At 39.6% G+C, this 19840-nt stretch overlaps 1 protein-coding gene across 4 annotated transcripts in view; it reads left to right on the top strand.

Annotated features, from left to right (window-relative positions):
* The window catches only part of ARMC3 (armadillo repeat containing 3), a 90501-nt gene that overhangs the window by 14330 nt on the left and 56331 nt on the right, over positions 1–19840 (top strand). For all 4 annotated transcript variants that reach the window (XM_013980262.2, XM_013980261.2, XM_005668154.2 and 1 more), the window contains exons 4-8: positions 2215–2340; positions 8620–8688; positions 8931–9106; positions 12520–12714; positions 14175–14358. In XM_013980262.2, the coding sequence (XP_013835716.1) occupies positions 2215–2340; positions 8620–8688; positions 8931–9106; positions 12520–12714; positions 14175–14358 (750 nt within the window). The remainder of the gene's footprint in view (positions 1–2214; positions 2341–8619; positions 8689–8930; positions 9107–12519; positions 12715–14174; positions 14359–19840) is intronic.

Raw genomic sequence — 19840 nt, 5'->3', positions numbered from 1 at the left:
GTGGCTATATTAATATCACAAACATAGAGAAAAGAGTAGTATCAGAGATAAAGATGGTCATTTTATAATAATAATAATACAGCAGTTAATCAAGATGCTATGAAAAATCTTAGCAGAGTATACATTCTTTTCAAATGCATAGAGGACATTTATCAAAGTAGATTATATTCAGGGACATAAAAAAGCCTTAATATATTTAAAAGAATTCCAATCATACAAAATATATGCTATACAAAATATATGCTATTAGAATTAAGTTAAAAATCAATAACACCCAGCACTCTGGACAATCACTAAACGGTTAGAAAGTAAACAATACACTTCTAAATAACCTATAAATTAAAGCAGAAATCAAAAGGATAATCCAAATTGAAAATGAAAATACAGCATATAAAAATTTGTAGAATGCTTCTAAAAGAGTATTTAGAGGGAAATTTATTGCACCAAATGCCTGTTAGAAAAAAACGAAGTCTCTCAAATCAATGACTTCATTTTCCATTTTAAGAAAACAGAAAAACAAGATCTAATTAAACCTAGTCATTAGTAATAAGGATTTAACATATATATAAGCAAAATCAATGAAATAGAAAGCAGGCAAACAATGGACAAGAGCAATGAAGTGAAAAGCTGTTTTGTTTTGTTTTTTTTAACATCGGTAAGAATAATAAAATCTTTAGCCAGATTAATAAATAAAGAGAGAAGACAAATTACTGATATGAGAGAAGGGACATCACTACAGATCCTGCAGATATTTAAAAGGATAATCTGGATATTATGAATACCAATACATTCTACAACTTAGATGAATTGGGCAAATTCACTTTAAGACACAAACTCTCAAAGCTCACTAAAGAAAAGTAGATAGCCTGAATAGCCCCTTATCTGTTACAGAAATGGAAATTTGTAGTTAAAAACCGCAGAAAGAAAACTTCAGGTCCACATTTTTTTCACTGCTGAACTCTACTGAACACTTATGGAAGAAATAATACCAATTATATACAAATTATTTTAGAAAATTGAAAAAGATGGCATATTTCTCTACTGATTCTATGAAGCCCCCAATATCTTAAAATTTATCCTTAAATTAAAATTTATTTGACAAAATATTTTCATTTAAGAAATTAACTTTAAGAATGCCAATAAAATGCAAATATTATGGAAGATTTGAGAAGGACATTTGTAATAGCCAACAATGCATATTTCAACGTATTCTTATCAAGTGACAGATTTAACCATTTAGATACAGGGCAACTCCATGGGCTACAGGAAGATAATGTCTATGCTTTGAAAACTGTGTTAGCAGAATGAACCTGTAACATGAAGTACAAAATATTTTAATTTTATGAGAAAACTGAGGCAAAAGTTTAATTTTATGAGAAAACTGAGGCAATAGACTTTATTACACTCAATTAATTTTGATAATGAAATGTGTATTTTCACAGCCAGGAAATTGAAAAGCTGAAATTAAATAAGGACTTAAACATCATTCCAGACTTGGCAGAATGATATCCCACTTAATAGGGTGTGGATAAACTGCTTCCACAGTTAGGCTAGACTCTGGCCTTCACTGACCTGGCTCTCGGGCTTCTTGCCACAGCTGAAGTGTCCCCAGTTACCTGGTGGCTCCTTTCCATAAATGCACTTCCATGCTGGCTGCAGGCAAACCTGCTAGGTGAACAGTGAGCCCCCAATCTCTACCACACACACTTGAACTTGATGTGGGGACTATGTGTGTCAATTAATTTTCATAATTAATTATGCAACTGAGTATTATTGAGTGCTCATTACATGCCTGGCCCTGTGCTAGGCACTGAGATTATGTGAGAGTACAACTGAAAGGGTGTCTGTCTTCAGGGAAAGTTAAGGTCCAGGGAAGTAAGCAAACAATGCACAGAGCTGGTCAAGTGGTAGGAAGACGTAAAGCAGGATAAGAGCGCAGAAGGACTGGGATGTGGTGATGACATGAGGTAGGGTGGTCAGCGAAGGCCCACCCCTCAGGAGGTTCAGTGTGAGCCATGAACTGGTGGGGAAGCCATCCAGGGATGGGAGAGCAGCAAATGCCCAGGATCCCTGTGCGCTGAGGTTTATTCTGAGAGACGAATGTGTGGAAGCAGAGGAATGTGAAAGGCAAATGGCAAATAAGAAATTGGAATGACACGAGAATGTTGATGAGATTGCTCTCCATGGATGAGTTAATTTTACTTGTGATGTCAGGTGAGGAAAATAAAGCAACTCTCCTTGAACTTGGTGCTGTGGAACCTTTAACGAAGCTGCTCACCCATGAAGATAAAACTGTGAGAAGAAATGCTACTATGATATTTGGAATCCTGGCTTCTAACAGTAAGTATCCGCTGTTAAGACTAGGTCATCTCACGTGATGACTTTAAGGGATTTTAACTTTAAGGGATTTGTTTTAATTTTATTTAAACTGACTTAAATGTTAACAAAAAAGTTAAATAATACAATGTACAACTAATGTATGATTTCATATCTTAAGGGATTTTTAAAATATAAGAATATGTGTGTGTGTGTGTGTGTGTATATATATATATATATATATATATATCCATGCAGAAATTCTCAGAGTTGGTGATGTAGTATGTTCCACCCTTAAAAGTTAGGAGAGCAATTATTGTCTCTTAAAATTAAAATGGAAGTGGTGCAGTGGGTTAAGAATCTGACTGCAGCAGCTCAGGTCAATGCAGAGGTAGGGATTCAATCCTTGGCCCTGCTCAGTGGATGAAACGACCTAGGAGTTCCCACTGTGGCACATAGGAAATGAATCTGACTAGTAAACATGAGATGGCAGGTTTGATCCCTGGCCTCGCTCAGTGGGTTAAGGACCCGGCGTTGCCGTGAGCTGTGGTGTAGTTCGCAAACATGGCTTAGATCTGGCGTTGCTATGGCTGTGGTGTAGGCTAGCTCTGATTTGACCCCTAGCCTGGGAATCTTGATATGCCATGGGTGCAGCCCTAAAAAGCAAAAATAATAAAATAAAATAATAAAATAAAATAAAATAAAAGGGTCCAGCATCGAGCAGCTGCAGTGTAGGCTGCAGCTGTGGCTCAGATTCAGTCCCTGGCCTGGGAACTTCCATATGCTGCAGGTGCAGCCATAAAATTAAAAAAAATAAAATAAATTTTTTTTCTTTTCTCTTTTTATAGCCCCACCTGCAGCATATGGAAGTTCCTAGGCCAGGGGTCAAATTGGAGCTGTAGCTGGGGCCTGCACCACAGCCATGGCAACACTGGATCTGAGTGATATCTGTAACCTATGCTACAGCTTGTGACAACTCAAATCCTTAATCCACTGAGTGAGGCCAGGGATTGAACCTGCATCCTCACAGAGACGTCAGGTCCTTAACCTGATGAGCCACAATGAGAACTCCTAAAATGTTTTTTTTTTCCCCTTGAGTTGGGATAATATAATTTGTCTGTCTGTATATAAGTTACACTTTATGTGTATTTCAGAGTAAATGAAGCCCAGAGTAAAAAGTTTTGATACATTTTCGAAGCTGCAAGCTATATTTTCCCCAAAATAAATTTAGACATGACCCCTTAAATCAGACCTATTTCTTGCTTGAGCTTTTTTAATATATTTAATATGGTAGAATAATAGTATGAGTTAAAATAGCTGTTATGTCTATTAGAATATCAATTTGACCAAAACCAAATAATAAAGGCAGTCCCTGACTAGTGAACAGGGATGTTTTCCATTTGTAAGTCATTTTCATGTAGTAGTGGTAGATTTGTTTGTTTGTTTGTTTGTTTAGAGCCATGCCTGTGGCATATGGAAGTTCCCAGGCTAGGGGTTGAATTGGATGGAGTTACAGCTGTGAGCCTACACCACAGCTCACGGCAACGAGGGATTCTTAACCCAATGAGCAAGGCCAGGGGTTGAACCTGCATCCTCATGGATCCTGGTTGGTTTTATTAACTGCTGAGCCATGAAGAGAAATTCAGTGGTAGATTTTTGAGTTAGCCAACAAATGCCTTGTTATTCATAACCAAAAAATGACTTTCTTGGTGGAGGCTGAATTCTATCATTGAAACTCAGGCTGATAGGAACAAACACGTCTCTCTCTGTCATGGTACCTGGCTAAAATCATCCTCAGTTCTCCCTTTCACCACGGTCTCAGCAAAAACACAAGCACAGATCCTTCCCCAACTTCCTGCACTGCCCCAGCTCACTTACCCTGGACCCTGTGTGGGACAAAGGGGGCTCCTTACACCACGGTGTCCAGCAGGGGCTGTGGCCTTGGTGTCTTTACAGACAGTTGTGAGTGGAGGAAGAGAGGGGAGGGGGAAGGGAGCTTGGTCTGGCATCTGTGCCATCACCACCTCAGCGGCAGAGACTGCATGGACAGCACCTGCAGTGTTGGGTCGGGGTACTTCATGGGGACAGGAGCTCTAACAGTGGCTATGCAGTAAGGTGGGCCCTCTGCATTCTCAGGAATGAGACAGCAGGGTGAGGACTGCCGTGCGGGAGTGCATGTTCCTCCAACAGAGATTACAACACACCACTCAACATTTATATGGTACTCACAACGTGGCAGGCACTCTCCTACATAATAGTAATCATGTGTACTGTAGGGCCTTCATAAATCCATCTCAGGGGTCGTCTATAGACTAATCCTGCTGTATTGAATGTGCCGTATTGAATTACTTATAACCAAAAGAGGGAAAAAATCTTTCAACTTCTTACCTTTTATTCTCTTTACACAGCACAGAGTTTGAGAACCAAAAGTGCTTTGTAACACCTCTCGCGCAACTCCTTATTTTAAAAATCGGAACAATCCCTCGAAGGATTGGGTTCCTTCCCCAAAGTCATGCAGGTGGCTGGTAGCAGAACCGAGATGAGAGCTAGAATGACAGCTTTACTCTCTGCCTCACAGTTTGGTAGACTTTCTATTGACTAAATCTTTTATGATCCTTAATGTAGGTGCTAAATCAGAGTCTCCTAAATGATTTTGGGGGAGAAATGAGAGTTATAATTTTTGTTTATATTTATATTTTCTAACTCAATGTCTAGGTTTCTATGACTTTTTTCCTGTTTTTATTTGTTGTTGTTGTTCTTTTTTTTTTTTTTTTTTTTTTTTTTTTTTAGGGCCACACCCGAGGCATATGGAGGTTCCCAGGCCAGGGGAACATTTGGGCCTGTCAAATTAGACCTGTCAAACCACCCTTTGTAAGCTGGCCAGCTGGTCTGTAACTAGTGCTAGGACCAGTGCAGTCTGCACTTGAAAAGCTTAACCATGGAAAGAGTTTTGCTGCTTCAAGACCTCCATTGAGTGCTCAGGTCTCAAGTATGTTGAATGTACTTCTAAGGGCCTTCTTTTGATTCCATGAATATGGTGAAGAAAATCAAACCATTATTGGAGTTAACTTACCTGATTTTCTATTTGAACTTTCTGATGACATTGATAAACACATGGCATCCTCAACTGCTTATGAAGTTCCTTTCTTGTTAAGAGTGCCAACACATTAAGAGCTACTGTTTCACTTTTCCTACATGTCCAAGGACACTTGGAATAAAAAATGAGTAACCAGGGAGTTCCCGTCATGGCTTGGTGGTAACGAACTGGACTAGTATCCATGAGGGACTTGTGTTTGATCCCTGGCCTTGCTCAGTGGGGTTAAGGATCCAGCATTGCTGTGAGCTGTCGTATAGGTCGCAGATGTGGCTCAGATTTGGCGTGGCTGTGGCTGTGGCCCATGCTGGCAACTATAGCTCTGATTCGATCCCTAGCCTGGGATCTTCTATATGCCATGGATGTGGCCCTAAAAAGACCAAAAAAAAAAAAAAGATTAAAAAAAGAGCAACCAGTCATTTGATCTAAATGAAAAGTCATATTTCCATTATTCCATAAATAAATGCACCTCTGAAGCTACATGGTTAAATCACCATATTTGGGTAGTCTTAAAATAACTGATGCCTCTTTAGAAATTTGTACCTTCATTTGGTTTTAATATACTCAGTGATATCACTGTGCTCATAGTGGATGGACTAACAGAATGTTCCAACATTCCAGGTGCTAAAGGATTGCAATGAGAACCATCTTTCCCTTTTGCAGTTGCAAATAAATTCTTTTCTTTTTTTTTTTTTTTTTTTTTTTTTTTGCTAGAGTGATTGAGCTATGTGCCTGGGTCAACCAAGATAGGCATTTTAATTACTTTGTTTAACAACTGTTATCAAACAGGGAGCTGCTATCTTCGTTTACCTGCTGGTTTGTGTTTAGTTCCATGAGGCCATATAACAGAGACTCATTTAAAGAAGTCAGCTAAAGAGAGAGTTCATCAGGATCCTCGTAAGGAGCGGCTGCCTTGGAAGCCCAGACTTTACTGAAAGCAATCCAAAGAGCTTGCCATCTTAGGAGAAGGTGGATGTAAGAGTCTACCAGCTCAAGACTAAATTAGATGGTCAATATTATGAAGCCTAAAACTTGTGAGAAAGCAATTAAACAGAGAGCATGAAGGCGCTGCAGGAAGAAAGGCGGTTCAGAGAAGAGCTAGAATTGTAGGTGTCACACTGTTTGGCTAGAACCTGTTCATGTGGCCCCACCACAAGTTCATGTTGCTAAATCCGAAAGTGTCACTCTTGAGAAAGAAGGGGACAGAGATGAACGTTATGTTTAAAGTGACAGGAGTAGCCGCTTATCCATTATTTTTGCTGATTTAACCTCAAGAAAAGGATCATTTGAACAATCTGGTGTCAAAAAGCAGAATAACAAGTTAATCAACCATGCCACCAATTTACAAAAGCTGCCATTGACTCTGAATCATCCATTGAGCCTTAAGCACGTGGTGTAGTGATAAACATACTAGATTTGCTGTTGAACAGATCTGGGCTAAATTCATATCTGGAAGGAATTCCATGGCCCAGAGAATCCTCTAGCAAAACTTTTACCTTGTTTGTGCAGACCAAGGGGAGGGAGCACTTAGAGACGCAGCCAGGGGTTGGGGAGGGGCCCTGAGGGGGGCCCTCCCTGTAGGAGCAGATCCTCCTGCAGAGAAACATCGGGAGCAGAGAGACAGCCCACAGGGCCTGAGTCTTCCTGAGCTTGTGGTCAGTGTGGCAGCAGAAACTCTGAAAACTTAGAAGGTTACTGTGTATACTTAACAGAGAATGTACTGGGAGACCTAAGAGCCCAGAAATGCTTTTCTTCAAGCATGTAAAAATAGGAGATCTTGGTACCGCCTTCAGAAATATTGCAGGAGTTCCTGTCGTGGCGCAGCAGAAACAAATCCGACTAGGAACCATGAGGTTTCGGGTTCAATTGCTCAGTGGGTTAAGGATCCCACGTTGCCGTGAGATGTGGTGTGGGTCGCAGACGCAGCTCCAATCCTACATTGCTGTGGCTCTGGTGTAGGCCAGCGGCTACAGCTCTGATTTGACACCTAGCCTGGGAACCTCCATATGCTGTGGGTGCAGCCCTAAAAAGACAAAAGACAAAATATATATATGTATATATATATCATCACAAACAACACAGACTGGACTCGTAAGAAAGAGAAGAGAATGACAGCAAGCTTTTCCATAATGGCCCTTCTGTGTAGTTTATAGGACACTTGGAATGATCTGAGTATTATGCCAAGGCTCTTACTTCTTAACCTGTGGAGGTAATGTGTTTTTCAGACAAGTTTTGATAGTAAAATGAAGTCCCTCATGTCCCCAAAACTCAATTGTTCTTCTGTACTGAAAGCCTGTTTGTGTGCATGTTGGCAGCTGTTAAGTCCGCTAGCCCTCTTTGAGCCATTGTGAACAGAACAGAGAGAATGAAGCTTTGACAGGCTGAGTGAGGAACAGCCATACCTCTAAATCCCACAGGAAAAGGTGTCCAAGAAAAGACCAAAAAAAAAAAAAAAAAATCCAGTGGTTAATGCGGAAAAATTTATCTAGAGACCATTTGCTTCAGCTGCTGCAAAATGAACTTTCCCAAACTTATAATGCTAATGCTGGCTTACAGAAAAGACGAGAAATTGCAAAACTGAAGTAGCAGCTATGCCTTATTTCTCAGGAAAAGGGGGTTACGGTTGGCAAGAAAGAAGTAGGGGAGTAACTATCTACCTTTATTTAGGCTCCTACAAATAATATAAAAGTGAACTTTAAAAAAAACTGGTAGACTTATCTGTGAGCATTTTTGGTATTTCTGATAATCAAATGGAAAGCAAATAAGACGTAGCTATGGAAAAAGGCTGAGGGTGATTCTTATCTGCATTTTGTACTAGTTTTATTAAAGTCTAAAATTTAAAGTATCCTCCCAACAAAACAGAAACAAACAAAAAAAAGAATTACAGTTACAGAATAAGCAACTGTCGGGCACAGTAACTCAGCCTGACTGACAGGTGTTCTAGGCACTTCTTGCACATTTATAGTCATCTTTTCTCGTGTTTTGGAAGCAGTACAGTGGAGCGATCAAGGAGCATGGGCTGGAGTCTGTCTGGGGTCAGACTCGCCTGGGTGTGAAATCCATCCCCAGCACTTACTTGCTCTGTGATTTCCAGCCTCAATTTTCTTATCTCTAAACTTAGACAATAATAGAACCTATCTCATAAGGAACTATTCCACAGACATTGCCATTATTATTATTGATAAACATTAGTATTTCTTCTTTTGTAGACGATGTCAAAAAATTGCTAAGGGAGTTAGACGTCATGAATTCTGTGATTGCTCAGCTGGCTCCAGAAGGTAACATTACCACCTACATCTTTCTCAAAAATTGGGAATGGTTTATTTTTCACATCTGATTACACTACCTATTGAAAATAATTTATGAAACACCAGTTATGAATTATCATTAAAATCTCTCAAACCAATTTGGGCTCCAACCAAGGTAAGATGTGTGGAGCTTTGGTTTCCGAAGCATGTTTTAAAGTAATGGTTGAATAAGCCTTTACAGACTTGTGTTCTTTTACTTTTTTGATACACAGAAGAAGTAGTTATCCATGAGTTTGCTAGTCTTTGCCTAGCAAACATGTCTGCAGAGTATACCAGCAAAGTGCAAATATTTGAACAAGGTGGATTACAGCCTCTCATCAGACTGCTAAGCAGCCCAGACCCGGATGTGAAGAAGAATTCTATTGAGTGCATTTACAACTTGGTCCAGGTGAGATTAATTTCTAAAAGCGTGTGTTTTGACAAAAGCTGGTTATAGAATTTATTTTTCCATTTAAAAAAAGAATAAGCTTTTATAACACTCTAGTTTTACATAATCAATTTTTCTCGGTACCATTTAGCAGTTATTCAGAGAGAAAAAAAAAAAGGAAGTTTAGTGCTGATACGTTTCAGTTTTCACATTTTGTAAGTAATTGTCCTCTATGAAAGGGTAGTTTAGAAACATAGCTCAGGAGGGTTTTTTTTTTGGTTTTTTGTTTGTTTGTTTTTGGCCTTGCCTGCGGCATGCAAAAGTTCCTGCGGAGTTCCCGTCGTGGCGCAGTGGTTAACGAATCCGACTAGGAACCATGAGGTGGCGGGTTCGGTCCCTGCCCTTGCTCAGTGGGTTAACGATCCAGCATTGCCGTGAGCTATGGTGTAGGTTGCAGACGCGGCTCGGATCCCGGGTTGCTGTGGCTCTGGCGTAGGCCAGTGGCTACAGCTCTGATTCAACCCCTAGCCTGGGAACCTCCATATGCCGCAGGAGCGGCCCAAAGAAATAGCAAAAAGACAAAAAAAAAAAAAAAAAAAAAAAAAAAAAGAAAAAAAGAAGAAGTTCCTGGGCCAGGGATCAAACCCGAGCTGCAGGATTGACAACCCAAACCCTTAGCCATTAGGCGACCAGGGAACTCTCTCTCTCTCTCTCTCTTTTTTTTTGTCTTGAGCTTTTAGGGCTGCACCTGCAGCATATGGAGGTTCCCAGGCTAGGGGTCTAATTGCAGCTGTAGCTGCCGGCCTACGTCAGAGCCATAGCAATGCCAGATCCGAGCCACGTCTACGACTTACACCACAGCTCACAGCAACGCTGGACCCTTAACCCACTGAGTAAGGCCAGGGATCAAACCTGCAACCTCATGGTTCCTAGTTGGATTTGTTTCCGCTGCGCCACGACAGGAACACTCTCTTATTTTAAAAGAATAGAGTGGCTTACAAATTAAGGCAAATTATACTAGATAAAATATATTTCTTCCAAAACAGGAAATCTAGTATTAGTGTTGATCTAGTTTTGACCGAGGCAGTTACCTATTGATATAATATTGGTGATCCAATCAGCTGTACCATATGCCCTATGCAATGTACCAAGATTTGGGATTAGGCTTATTTGTTGGTAAAAACCTAGTGAGTTGAGTTTTGCTGAACGGAACTGATCGTTCCTGTTTTCAAGATGCTACATCACTGTGCTGCTTTTCCTTCATAACGGAAGAAACTGCTTACCTTCCCCTCGCCCACCTACCCCATCCTCAGGCTCCTCCCCAACCCCAACCTCCCAATCCCCAAACCAGCATGCACAGCCTCACACCCACAGCAGGGCAGGCTGAACAATTCCCACACACATTTGATAAGCTTTAGATCAACTGGAAGTAAAAGCCACCTTTTTTTTTTTTTTTTTTTTTTGCTTTTTAGGGCCACACTTGCATATGGAGGTTTCCAGGCTAGGGGTCAATTGGAGCTACAGCCACAGCCACAGCAACACAGGATCATTAACCCACTGAGCAAAGCCAGGAATCGAACTGCAACCTCATGGTTCCTAGTCAGATTTGTTTCCACTGTACCATGATGGGAAGGAACTCTGACTTTTTTTTTTTTTTTTTTTTGCCACATCCACAACATATGGACGTTCCTGGGCCAGGGATCAAACCCTTGCCACATCAGTGACCCAAGCTGCTGCGATGACAATGCTAGACCCTTAACCGGCTGCACCACAGCGGGAAGTCCAAAAGACACCATTTAAATAGCCATTGAGAGAATGTGAAAGAAGAGATATAGAAGCAAAAGTGAGCGAAGGTGTATCAAGAAGCCAAGTATCTACACAAAATACATGGAAAAAGAGGATAAATGGGTTCATGTCAAAAAGTACCCAGAGTGTGCATCCCGGGGTCATGGCATGTCCATGCCACGTGCCGTGAGGCTGGGCACTCACTGGTGTTAACAACATGCTTCCTAAAGAGGACATGCAGCTGTGTGCCTTCTTCTCTGGTTACTTCACTTCATCCTCTAGGCCTAAATTATCCCATTTGTGTGTTTTATTCCCAGATGCCTGAGTAGCTCTGTTTCTCTACTTTTTAGCAAGTGGAAATGAAAAAAGCTTCCCTCCACTATTCTTCATAACGGAAGTACTAGTTAATAATAGTGTATTCATTTCCTAGGGCTAATGTGATAAAGTACCACAAATCAGGTGGCTTAAAAACAGCAATCTATTCCCTCAATTCTGGGGCTGGATTTCTGAAATCAAGGTGTCAGCAGGGCCAGCCCCCCGCTGGGACCCTGGGTAGAACCCTTCCTGCCTCTTCCCAGCTTCTGGTGGTGGCTGTGGGTCCTTGGCAGTCGCTGGCTTGCATCTCTGCAGTCTCTCTCTGTCAGCTCTCTCTCCTCCTCTTATAAAGACACCAATCTCATAAAGACACCATTAAATAGCCACCCTTCTTCGCCATGACCTGACCTTAACTGGTTACATCTGCAACGACCCTGTTTCCAAATGTCACATTTTAGGTGCTGAGAGTTAGGGCTTCACCAGAGATTTGGGGAGGATACAATTCACCATAACAAACAGCAACCTACAATTTTTATGTCCGAAGGAAGCTGAATATTATATGTCAGTTGAAGGATGAACAGAGGAAAGCTAAGCTGGCAGTGGATTTTTTCCGCCTTTAATGCTATTGTAAATTTACCATGTTTTGGTTTAAAATGTCATGATTGAGCAGTCAGGGTTGGGGGCTTTTCACGGCTTTTTGCTTTGTTTTTTCCATTGCTCATTGCAGCAGCCCCTCCTTCCACCACTCACACACACCCAGGATTACAGACACACCGGGAGAAGTGACTTGTCTGGCCTCTAATGACCCCTTGATCTTGTGAACGTCCTAAATAAAGGGCATGTGTCAGAACTAAACCTGATGTAAAGCTGCAGGCACAGAACCTGCCGACAGCACTGCATGCAGATAAGCATTTTATAAACAATCCACTTGAATGATAATAAGGAACTGATACCATCATTTCATTTTATCAAATACTATTTGAAACAGGGTAGAGAGTGTGAAAAGAATTTCATTAGCGCAGCTTTCATTGTAATGTTGTTTACAGTAAGAGGAATTTGCTGTATAATAAAGAGACAATAGATACTGAGAAGTCATAAATCATGTCTATTTCCTATTATTGACAATTATCTTTATAGTTAAAATGGATATTTTGGTATTGTCAATTGATGGTTTGCTTATTTTTGTTTGTGAGTTAATGTGGAAGTGAATCTGAAATAAAAGACGGTAACAGTATAACTTTTAATGTTCTTTGTTAGAAAATAGAATTTCTCTATTTTTGAGACTGTATTTTGCTTCAAAAATCACTTATTGGAACATCTGTATTTCTTGGCAGGATTTTCAGTGCCGAGCTACTCTTCAAGAACTGAATGCAATCCCTTCTATATTAGATCTCTTGAAGACAGAATATCCAGTTATCCAGTTGTTGGCTCTTAAAACCTTAGGTGTTATTACAAATGATAAGGAGTCCCGGGCAATGCTAAGAGAGAACCAAGGAGTGGACCTCCTTATTAAGATCCTAGAAACTAAGGTACCTTAACATTCATTCAGCTCTCTATGAGATGTATATCTCCTAAGTGGTGTTACATAATGCAAATTATTGAATATTTTTAAATGAAATTTTATTGTATTTAAGCATGATGTTAAATATAATGGATGAACTTGCTTATTGCTACATAGTTTACCAGCATGATTAAAGCAGACTAATGCTAGAGGCCATCCCCATCTAGTTTAGAAGATTTAAGATTTTTGCAGTTCCCATTGTGGCTCAGCAGGTTAAGAACCTCACTGATCTCCATGAGGATGCAGGTTCAATCGCTGGCTTTACTCAGTGGGTTAAGCATCCGGCTTAGCTGCAAGCTACGGTGTAGGTCGAAGATGTGGCTCGGATCTGGTGTTGCTGTGGCTGTGGTATAGGCCTATAGCTATAGCTCCAACTTGACCCCTCGCCTGGGAACTTTTATATGCCACAGGTGAGGCCTAAAAAAAAAAAAAAAAAAGATTTAAGAATTTTAAATTACTGTTTATGATTTTATGTTTTCTTGAAACACCTAGCTAGAATTTGTCTTTTAACCTTTGTCTGCTTTTTTTTTTTTTTCCATGTACAGCAATCAGGTTATCCTTATGTATACTTACATTACTTTTCCTGCCATTTTTTTTAATACTGATTTTTTTTCCATTATAGCTGGTTTACAGTGTTCTATTTTCTACTGTACAGCATGCTGACCAAGTTACATAGACATGTATAGATTCTTTTTTTTCACATTATTATACTCCATCATAAGTGACTAGACATAGTTCCCAGTGCTGCACAGCAGGATCTCATTGCTAATCCATTCCAAAGGCAATAGTCTGCATCTATTAAGCCCAAGCTCCCCATCCATCCCATTCCCTCCCCCTCCTCCTTGGCAACCGCAAGTCTATTCTCCAAGTTCATGATTTTCTTTTCGGTGGAAAGGTTCATAGTTTTTCTCCAAGGTGAAGCAAGAGCCATTTACCCCACATGATGGAGGATAATCTGCTTCACTCAGTCTACGGTTTTAAACAGTAATTTCATCTAAAAAATACCTTCACAGAAACGCCTAGATATTGTTTGACTAAATATCTGTATACTGTGGTTTAAAAATTAACCTAGTCAATTTGGCACCCCTACACAGCTCCTAATCCTTAATCTCCAAATGAAGACAATAACAAGACCATACTTCCACTTAACATGGTACAGCTGTCCTGTGTACAATCAAAAACATGCTGGCCCCTTCCCCAGAGGAGGATGCAAAGTCTTGGGATGGTGCTTGTTCTTCTCCTTGACATCCTGTAACTTAAATGGTTAGGGGGAGTGATGTTACATTAACAAACAGAACTTGGGCCTCTGTCACAATAAAATTAATCACATTATGTTCTGACTGACCTGAGTCCCTCTTGTAGTAAAATTTGGAAAATATGAATTCCTTTATTACACTTTTCTCAAATTGTGTTTGCTGTTATTACTAGGAATTGAATGACCTGCATATAGAAGCACTTTCCGTGATAGCCAATTGCCTTGAAGATATGGATACTATGGTGCTGATTCAGCCGACAGGAGGTCTGAAGAAGCTCCTCTCATTTGCAGAAAACTCTACAATTCCTGATATTCAGAAGAATGCAGCAAGAGCAATTACTAAAGCTGCTTATGATCGTATGTCTCATTTTATATAAACTAAACATACACCTATTTCCTCCTGTATTCTTGATTTTGAATGGAACTAACAAATGCTAGAGTACCTGTCTGCTTTTAAGTGGTTATTTGAGCAGAGTGCTATACTTTCTATTTAAGGCCAAAATTCACCTCAGTGCCAGTAAGTAAAAGGAGAGATTGCTTTGTCCAGGATATAATAATATGATTTAATTATAACTTTTTTTTTTAAACAATTCGTTCCTCAACTAAGTTTTAAACCTTTATGGTTTTGAAATTTTATAGAATGCATGCATTGTTTGTGATTCTGAAACACTATTTCAGTAAGTTACATTTGGAATGATATCCATTCAGTAATTTTGAGTTGCAGCTGGAGTCTAGCTGTGCCATGTTATATATAATACACTCATACCATATACAAAATACAATTTTCATTTCACTGGCGAGCTATGTTGACATAAATCTGTAATATATGAGAGATTAATTATATCATAAGCACCAAAGATGGAATTATGGTTTAATTTATGTATATTTGGAGTATTTTATTTAATAAAAGATGTGATTTTATTTTCCACATTCCACATCACTCCTCTTATAAATGACAGCTTTGACTCATTTAAGTGATTTATATTCTAAACATACATACTTCTATCTGTTTATATGTCTATGTGCATATTATGGGAAACATTTTCTTTTCAACTCATACTGGATTTCCTCAAAGCAAAGTTTTAATGCAGTATGCCGAATTTCACCATGCAGTACAAACTTAATAGAGAGGGGCCTCAGGAGTTACATCATAAAGGCCAAATCTAAAGACAGCCTACAAAATTAAGGTTTTCAATTTTGGCAAAATTGCTTGATTCAGCATTCTCCTAAATGGAACTTAGACCTTATCATACCTGGTCAGTTTTTTTCTCCATCTGTCCCAGGCCTTCTTAGTTATTTGGGACCCAATGAGAGGGCAATGAAAAGAGATGGGCAATGTCAAACCTAAAATGTTTACACATCTCAACATCTCTTTGGGTCGCAGCCCTCCTGTGACAGTGAGTTTCAGGAGTTTATTACCCATCATGTGATACAGCAGTGAGAAGAGCGCTGTATGGAGCTCTGTTCTGGTTCTACCACTAATTATGCTACTGGCACTGCAATGACCTAGGGATGTGACTGGGTGAACTACAGCCTCTGGATCTGTTTATCAATTCATTTATTAATGATTTATTAAGCCCCCACTTTGAGTCAACTAACCCAGAGCAGGCAAGTAAATAGGCAATCACAATGCAGGGTTAAAATGTGCTTGATGATGGGAGGACAGGATCCCCCAGGAGGGCCACCTAACACAGACCAGCCTTCCTGGGAAAGCTGATTTACAGACCAGGAAGGTCCTAGTAGGGTGGGGGGGGCTCGACATTGCTCTGAGGAGAGGAAACCGCGCATAAAGGCCAAAGAAGGACAGAGCCTGCTAAATTCCCAGCACTGAAAGTGTTCACAACGGCCAGTGACTAGAAGGCAGCAGAAAACTGTCCATTAAGGCTGGAGAAGTAATGAAGTGCCGACTGTTAATGGGTATCATGAACCAAGTTAAGGGCTTTGGACTTTATTTTCTTGGCAACGAAGCCACTCTAGATGTTAACTCCTTATCACATATGTGACTTGCAAATATTTTCTCCCATTTTGTGGGGTGACTTTAAACTCTGTTGATTGTGTCTTTTGATGCATAGAAATTTTAAACTGTGATGTAGTTCAATTTATATTTTCTTTTTGTGTTGCCTGTGCTTTGGGTGTCATATCCAAGAAATCATTAATGAAGCCAAGGTCATGAAGCTTTTATGTATTTTTCTTTTAAGAGTTTTGAAGTTTTATAGATTTAGCTGTTACATTTAGGACTTTGATCCATTTGGGATTGTTTTTGAATATGGTGTAAGGTTAGGCTCCAACTTCATTCTTTCGCATGTGGATATCCAGTTTTCCCAGCGCCATTTGTTGAAATAGTCTTTATTTATAACCCAAAGAAATTTGACCAGATAGTCTTTAAGTCCCATCTGTCACTTAATGTTTGATGAATCTACTTCCTTACGTTATTTCTGAAAATGACTAACGTTCCAGTTGCAAATTTGGTCGCCTCACTCCTTATTTTAGAATCTAAGGACTAAATCTGAGTTTGTTTCATTTTTGCCACTTGTAGTTTTTCTCATGTTCCCTTCAACCATCACTTCTCCAGACTGAAGAATCCTTCTTTTATTTAGAATCCTTCTCCTCAAACATACTGTGGTCACTCTCTTACCTTTTCTAGACTTTTTCTTGTTCACAATTCTCTCTTTCAAGTGTGGCAATAAGTTTTATGAATAGCATTTTAAAAACATGTACCATCGTTGTATATAATATAAAGATAGGTTACTTTACGATTATTTGTGGTAAACACAGGTTCCATTTCTCAGTCAGGACCCAGAGCTCAAAGTCTTTCATTTTAACTTCTCTGACTTGTAGTTTAAAAAATGCAAATTTTAAAATTTGTAGTTTGAAAGGGCAAATTTTGTTTCAAGGATAATATTGCGTTTTTACTGAGGCCTAGTATGTAATCAGTGTATACAAGTTTCTGTGAAACCTTGAAAAGACTTACTCTGCCTATTACTTAACAAATATTTATTGTGTGCATGCTCTATGCATAGCACTATTCTAGAAGATAAGGATAAACAATGAATGAATGAACATTTGCGGAATAAACAAAATGATGTATTTCCTGTGGAATGTAGAGTTTGATATTTATCTTTTAGTTCAAATTTGTAAATTATCTTGTAAGGTTCTTTTCGTCTTTATTTTCCATCTATTTTGATCTATCACAGATGAAGACTGGTATGTTAGAAGTTTGCCGCTATGTAATTTCCATTAATTTTATCTTGTAATTTTTTACCTTAACTAACTTTGCTTTATTTAATATTGTTTTAGGAGGTTCCCATGTGGCACAGTGGGTTAAGGGTCAGAGGCTGCCACAGCTGTGGTACAAGACACAACTGCAGCAGTACAGGTGGAACATGCTGTGGGTGCAGCAATAAACAAACAAACAAATAAATAGAATTTGTAAATAAAAAATTTTTTAATTGTTTTTTATCCACTGCTGATTTTTCAAAAAAATCTCAGAGCTTTTTAGTTTTGAATTTTAATTTGATATTAAGACTGCCTTGTACTATCAAACATGGTCTTGGCAGAAAACAGCTCTGTAAACTCCACATGGTTTGCATAAAGAGACGAATGAGACTACTTTCAGAAGGACAGTTAAGGGAACAAAGGACCGTGAGGTCCACACAGACCAGCAATATTGTGAAACCTCCACTATCGCTAGATCCGGAGCCGAGGCGATGAAACATTATGAGATGTACTTTTACAACTATTGTATTTGACAGTCTTTCAGACATCATGTTTTATGTTTTCTGCTTTATATTTTTCTAGGCTGTCTCCTTTGTTTTCTTACTTGTTCCTCTATTACACAGTTTAGAAATTTTTTTAAACAGTTATTTTAATGATAAAGTCACTGGTTATTTAAGACATTAAGCACTTTTGCTTCTATAACCCTTCCCCATCCTGATGTTTGTAAATTTCATAAGGGTTGGATTCTACTCTCTCAAAATCTATACAAACCTCTCTTTTTTAAGACTCATTTTGCCATTACATTTATTCAGCCACCATTTACAGTGACACAGGTAACTGAATCTGTTTCAGTGTGCACTGTAAATTTCTCATAATAAAACATTTTACTATGTTTTAAAGATTTTATTTTTGATTCATTTCTCAGTTAATCAGAGTATGTTTTAGGAGTTAAAGAAAAAAATCATTTGGCACATTCTGAGGAACCCTTAACTGTTTGTTGACCAGGAGTAGGTTTTGTTTTGGTTTTTTGTTGGTTTTTTTTTGTTGTTGTTTTCTTTTTGTTTGTTTTTAGGGCCGTATCCTTGGCATGTGGAGGTTCCCCTGCTAGGGGTCAAATTGGAACCACAGCTGCCAGCCTATGCCACAGCCACAGCAACATGGGATCTGAGCCAAGTCTGCACACTACACCACAGCTCACAGCAACACAGGACCTTTAACCCACTGAGTGAGGCCAGGGATCGAACCCACACCTCATGGATACTAGTTGGGTTCGTTAACCGCTGAGCCACAACAGGAACTCCTGACCAGGAGTAGTTTATAGAAATTTGTTCCATTCCTCTCTTGCACCTGCCCCAAGGCCCTCTTTTCCTCCTTTTCTTCTCAATTTTCTTCACACTTCTATACTCAATTTCCATCCATAACCTACTGCATGGGACTTCTGCGCCCACCTTCTGCCAAAACGGTCCTTGTAGAATTCGACAGTGACTTCCCAGCTCCTAAATCTTACAAGATACACTTGCAGTCTTTTCGTGATCTCTGTGGCACTGCACACTGTCCACTGCCCCCTCCTCTTATGCCTTGTTTTCCATAAACACTCCTCTCACCCAATTATACCCTCGTCATCAGATTGCCCTTTGTTTTTACCAGCTTCCTCTTCTCTGCCTACCAATTTCAACATTAAACTTGCCTTCCTACCTTCTGTCTTGTTCCCTCTCTGTTTTTTTCTTCCCTGCTTTTTAGGGCCACACCCACAGTATATGGAAATTCCCATGCTAGGGGTTGAATTGGAGCAGCAGGGGCCGGTCTACCTCACAGCCACAGCAACGTGCGATCTGAGGCTTGTCTGTGGCCTACACCACAGTTCATGGCAGCACCAGATCCCCGATCCACTGAGTAAGGCCAGAGATCAAACCCACATCCTCACAGAGACAATGTCGGCTCCTTAACCCTCTGAGCCACAATGGGAACTCCCAACTCTGTATCTAATTTCGACTGACGTCTGAATTCCTGCCTGTATTTCTGATGACTCTCAGGCACATCTAACTGTATTGCCCAAACTCAACTTTTGAGGGGTCTTGAACTTCTTTGAAATTCTGATCAAAGAGCTACTCTCCCCTGATGCACATACACACACCATTCTGTGTAAATTTTCAGGAAGTTCAGGGACTGTCTGAAGCCAATCTATGCCTTCTGGATCCATGGACCCCAAGTTAATAACTATGGTCACTGGCAATCGAACTGTTCTTGCTCAGACACTCCCTATGTGTTCTCAAGCACATAACTTATGCAAGATCATGCTTTTGTACACATTTGCTCTGGTGTAGATATTTAATCTGGATTCTGATTTTGAAATCCTGTTTTGACCTATTGATATCTATGTTCTTCAAAGGGCTAGGTTTTTTCTCTCTTCAAATGAGAGAAAAATAAAAATTTCAAATTCCATTGCTTTTCATGGTTTCAACATAAAACAACTGTTTTTTTCCCTATCTTCCAGTAAGAAATTTTAAAATATACCTTTCTCAGTCTTTCACCTAGTATAGCCCACCCTGCTTTAAATACGCCATCCGTTTCCTCACATCATACCTTTTGCTTCAGCTAAGGCGATGTGACCCCACTATTTTCA

This window comes from Sus scrofa, chromosome 10 (assembly GCF_000003025.6).
Source record: "Sus scrofa isolate TJ Tabasco breed Duroc chromosome 10, Sscrofa11.1, whole genome shotgun sequence".
NCBI classification, from domain to species: Eukaryota; Metazoa; Chordata; class Mammalia; order Artiodactyla; family Suidae; genus Sus; species Sus scrofa.
Note: the sequence above shows the minus strand (reverse complement) of the source record. Positions and strands in the feature narration are given on the sequence as shown.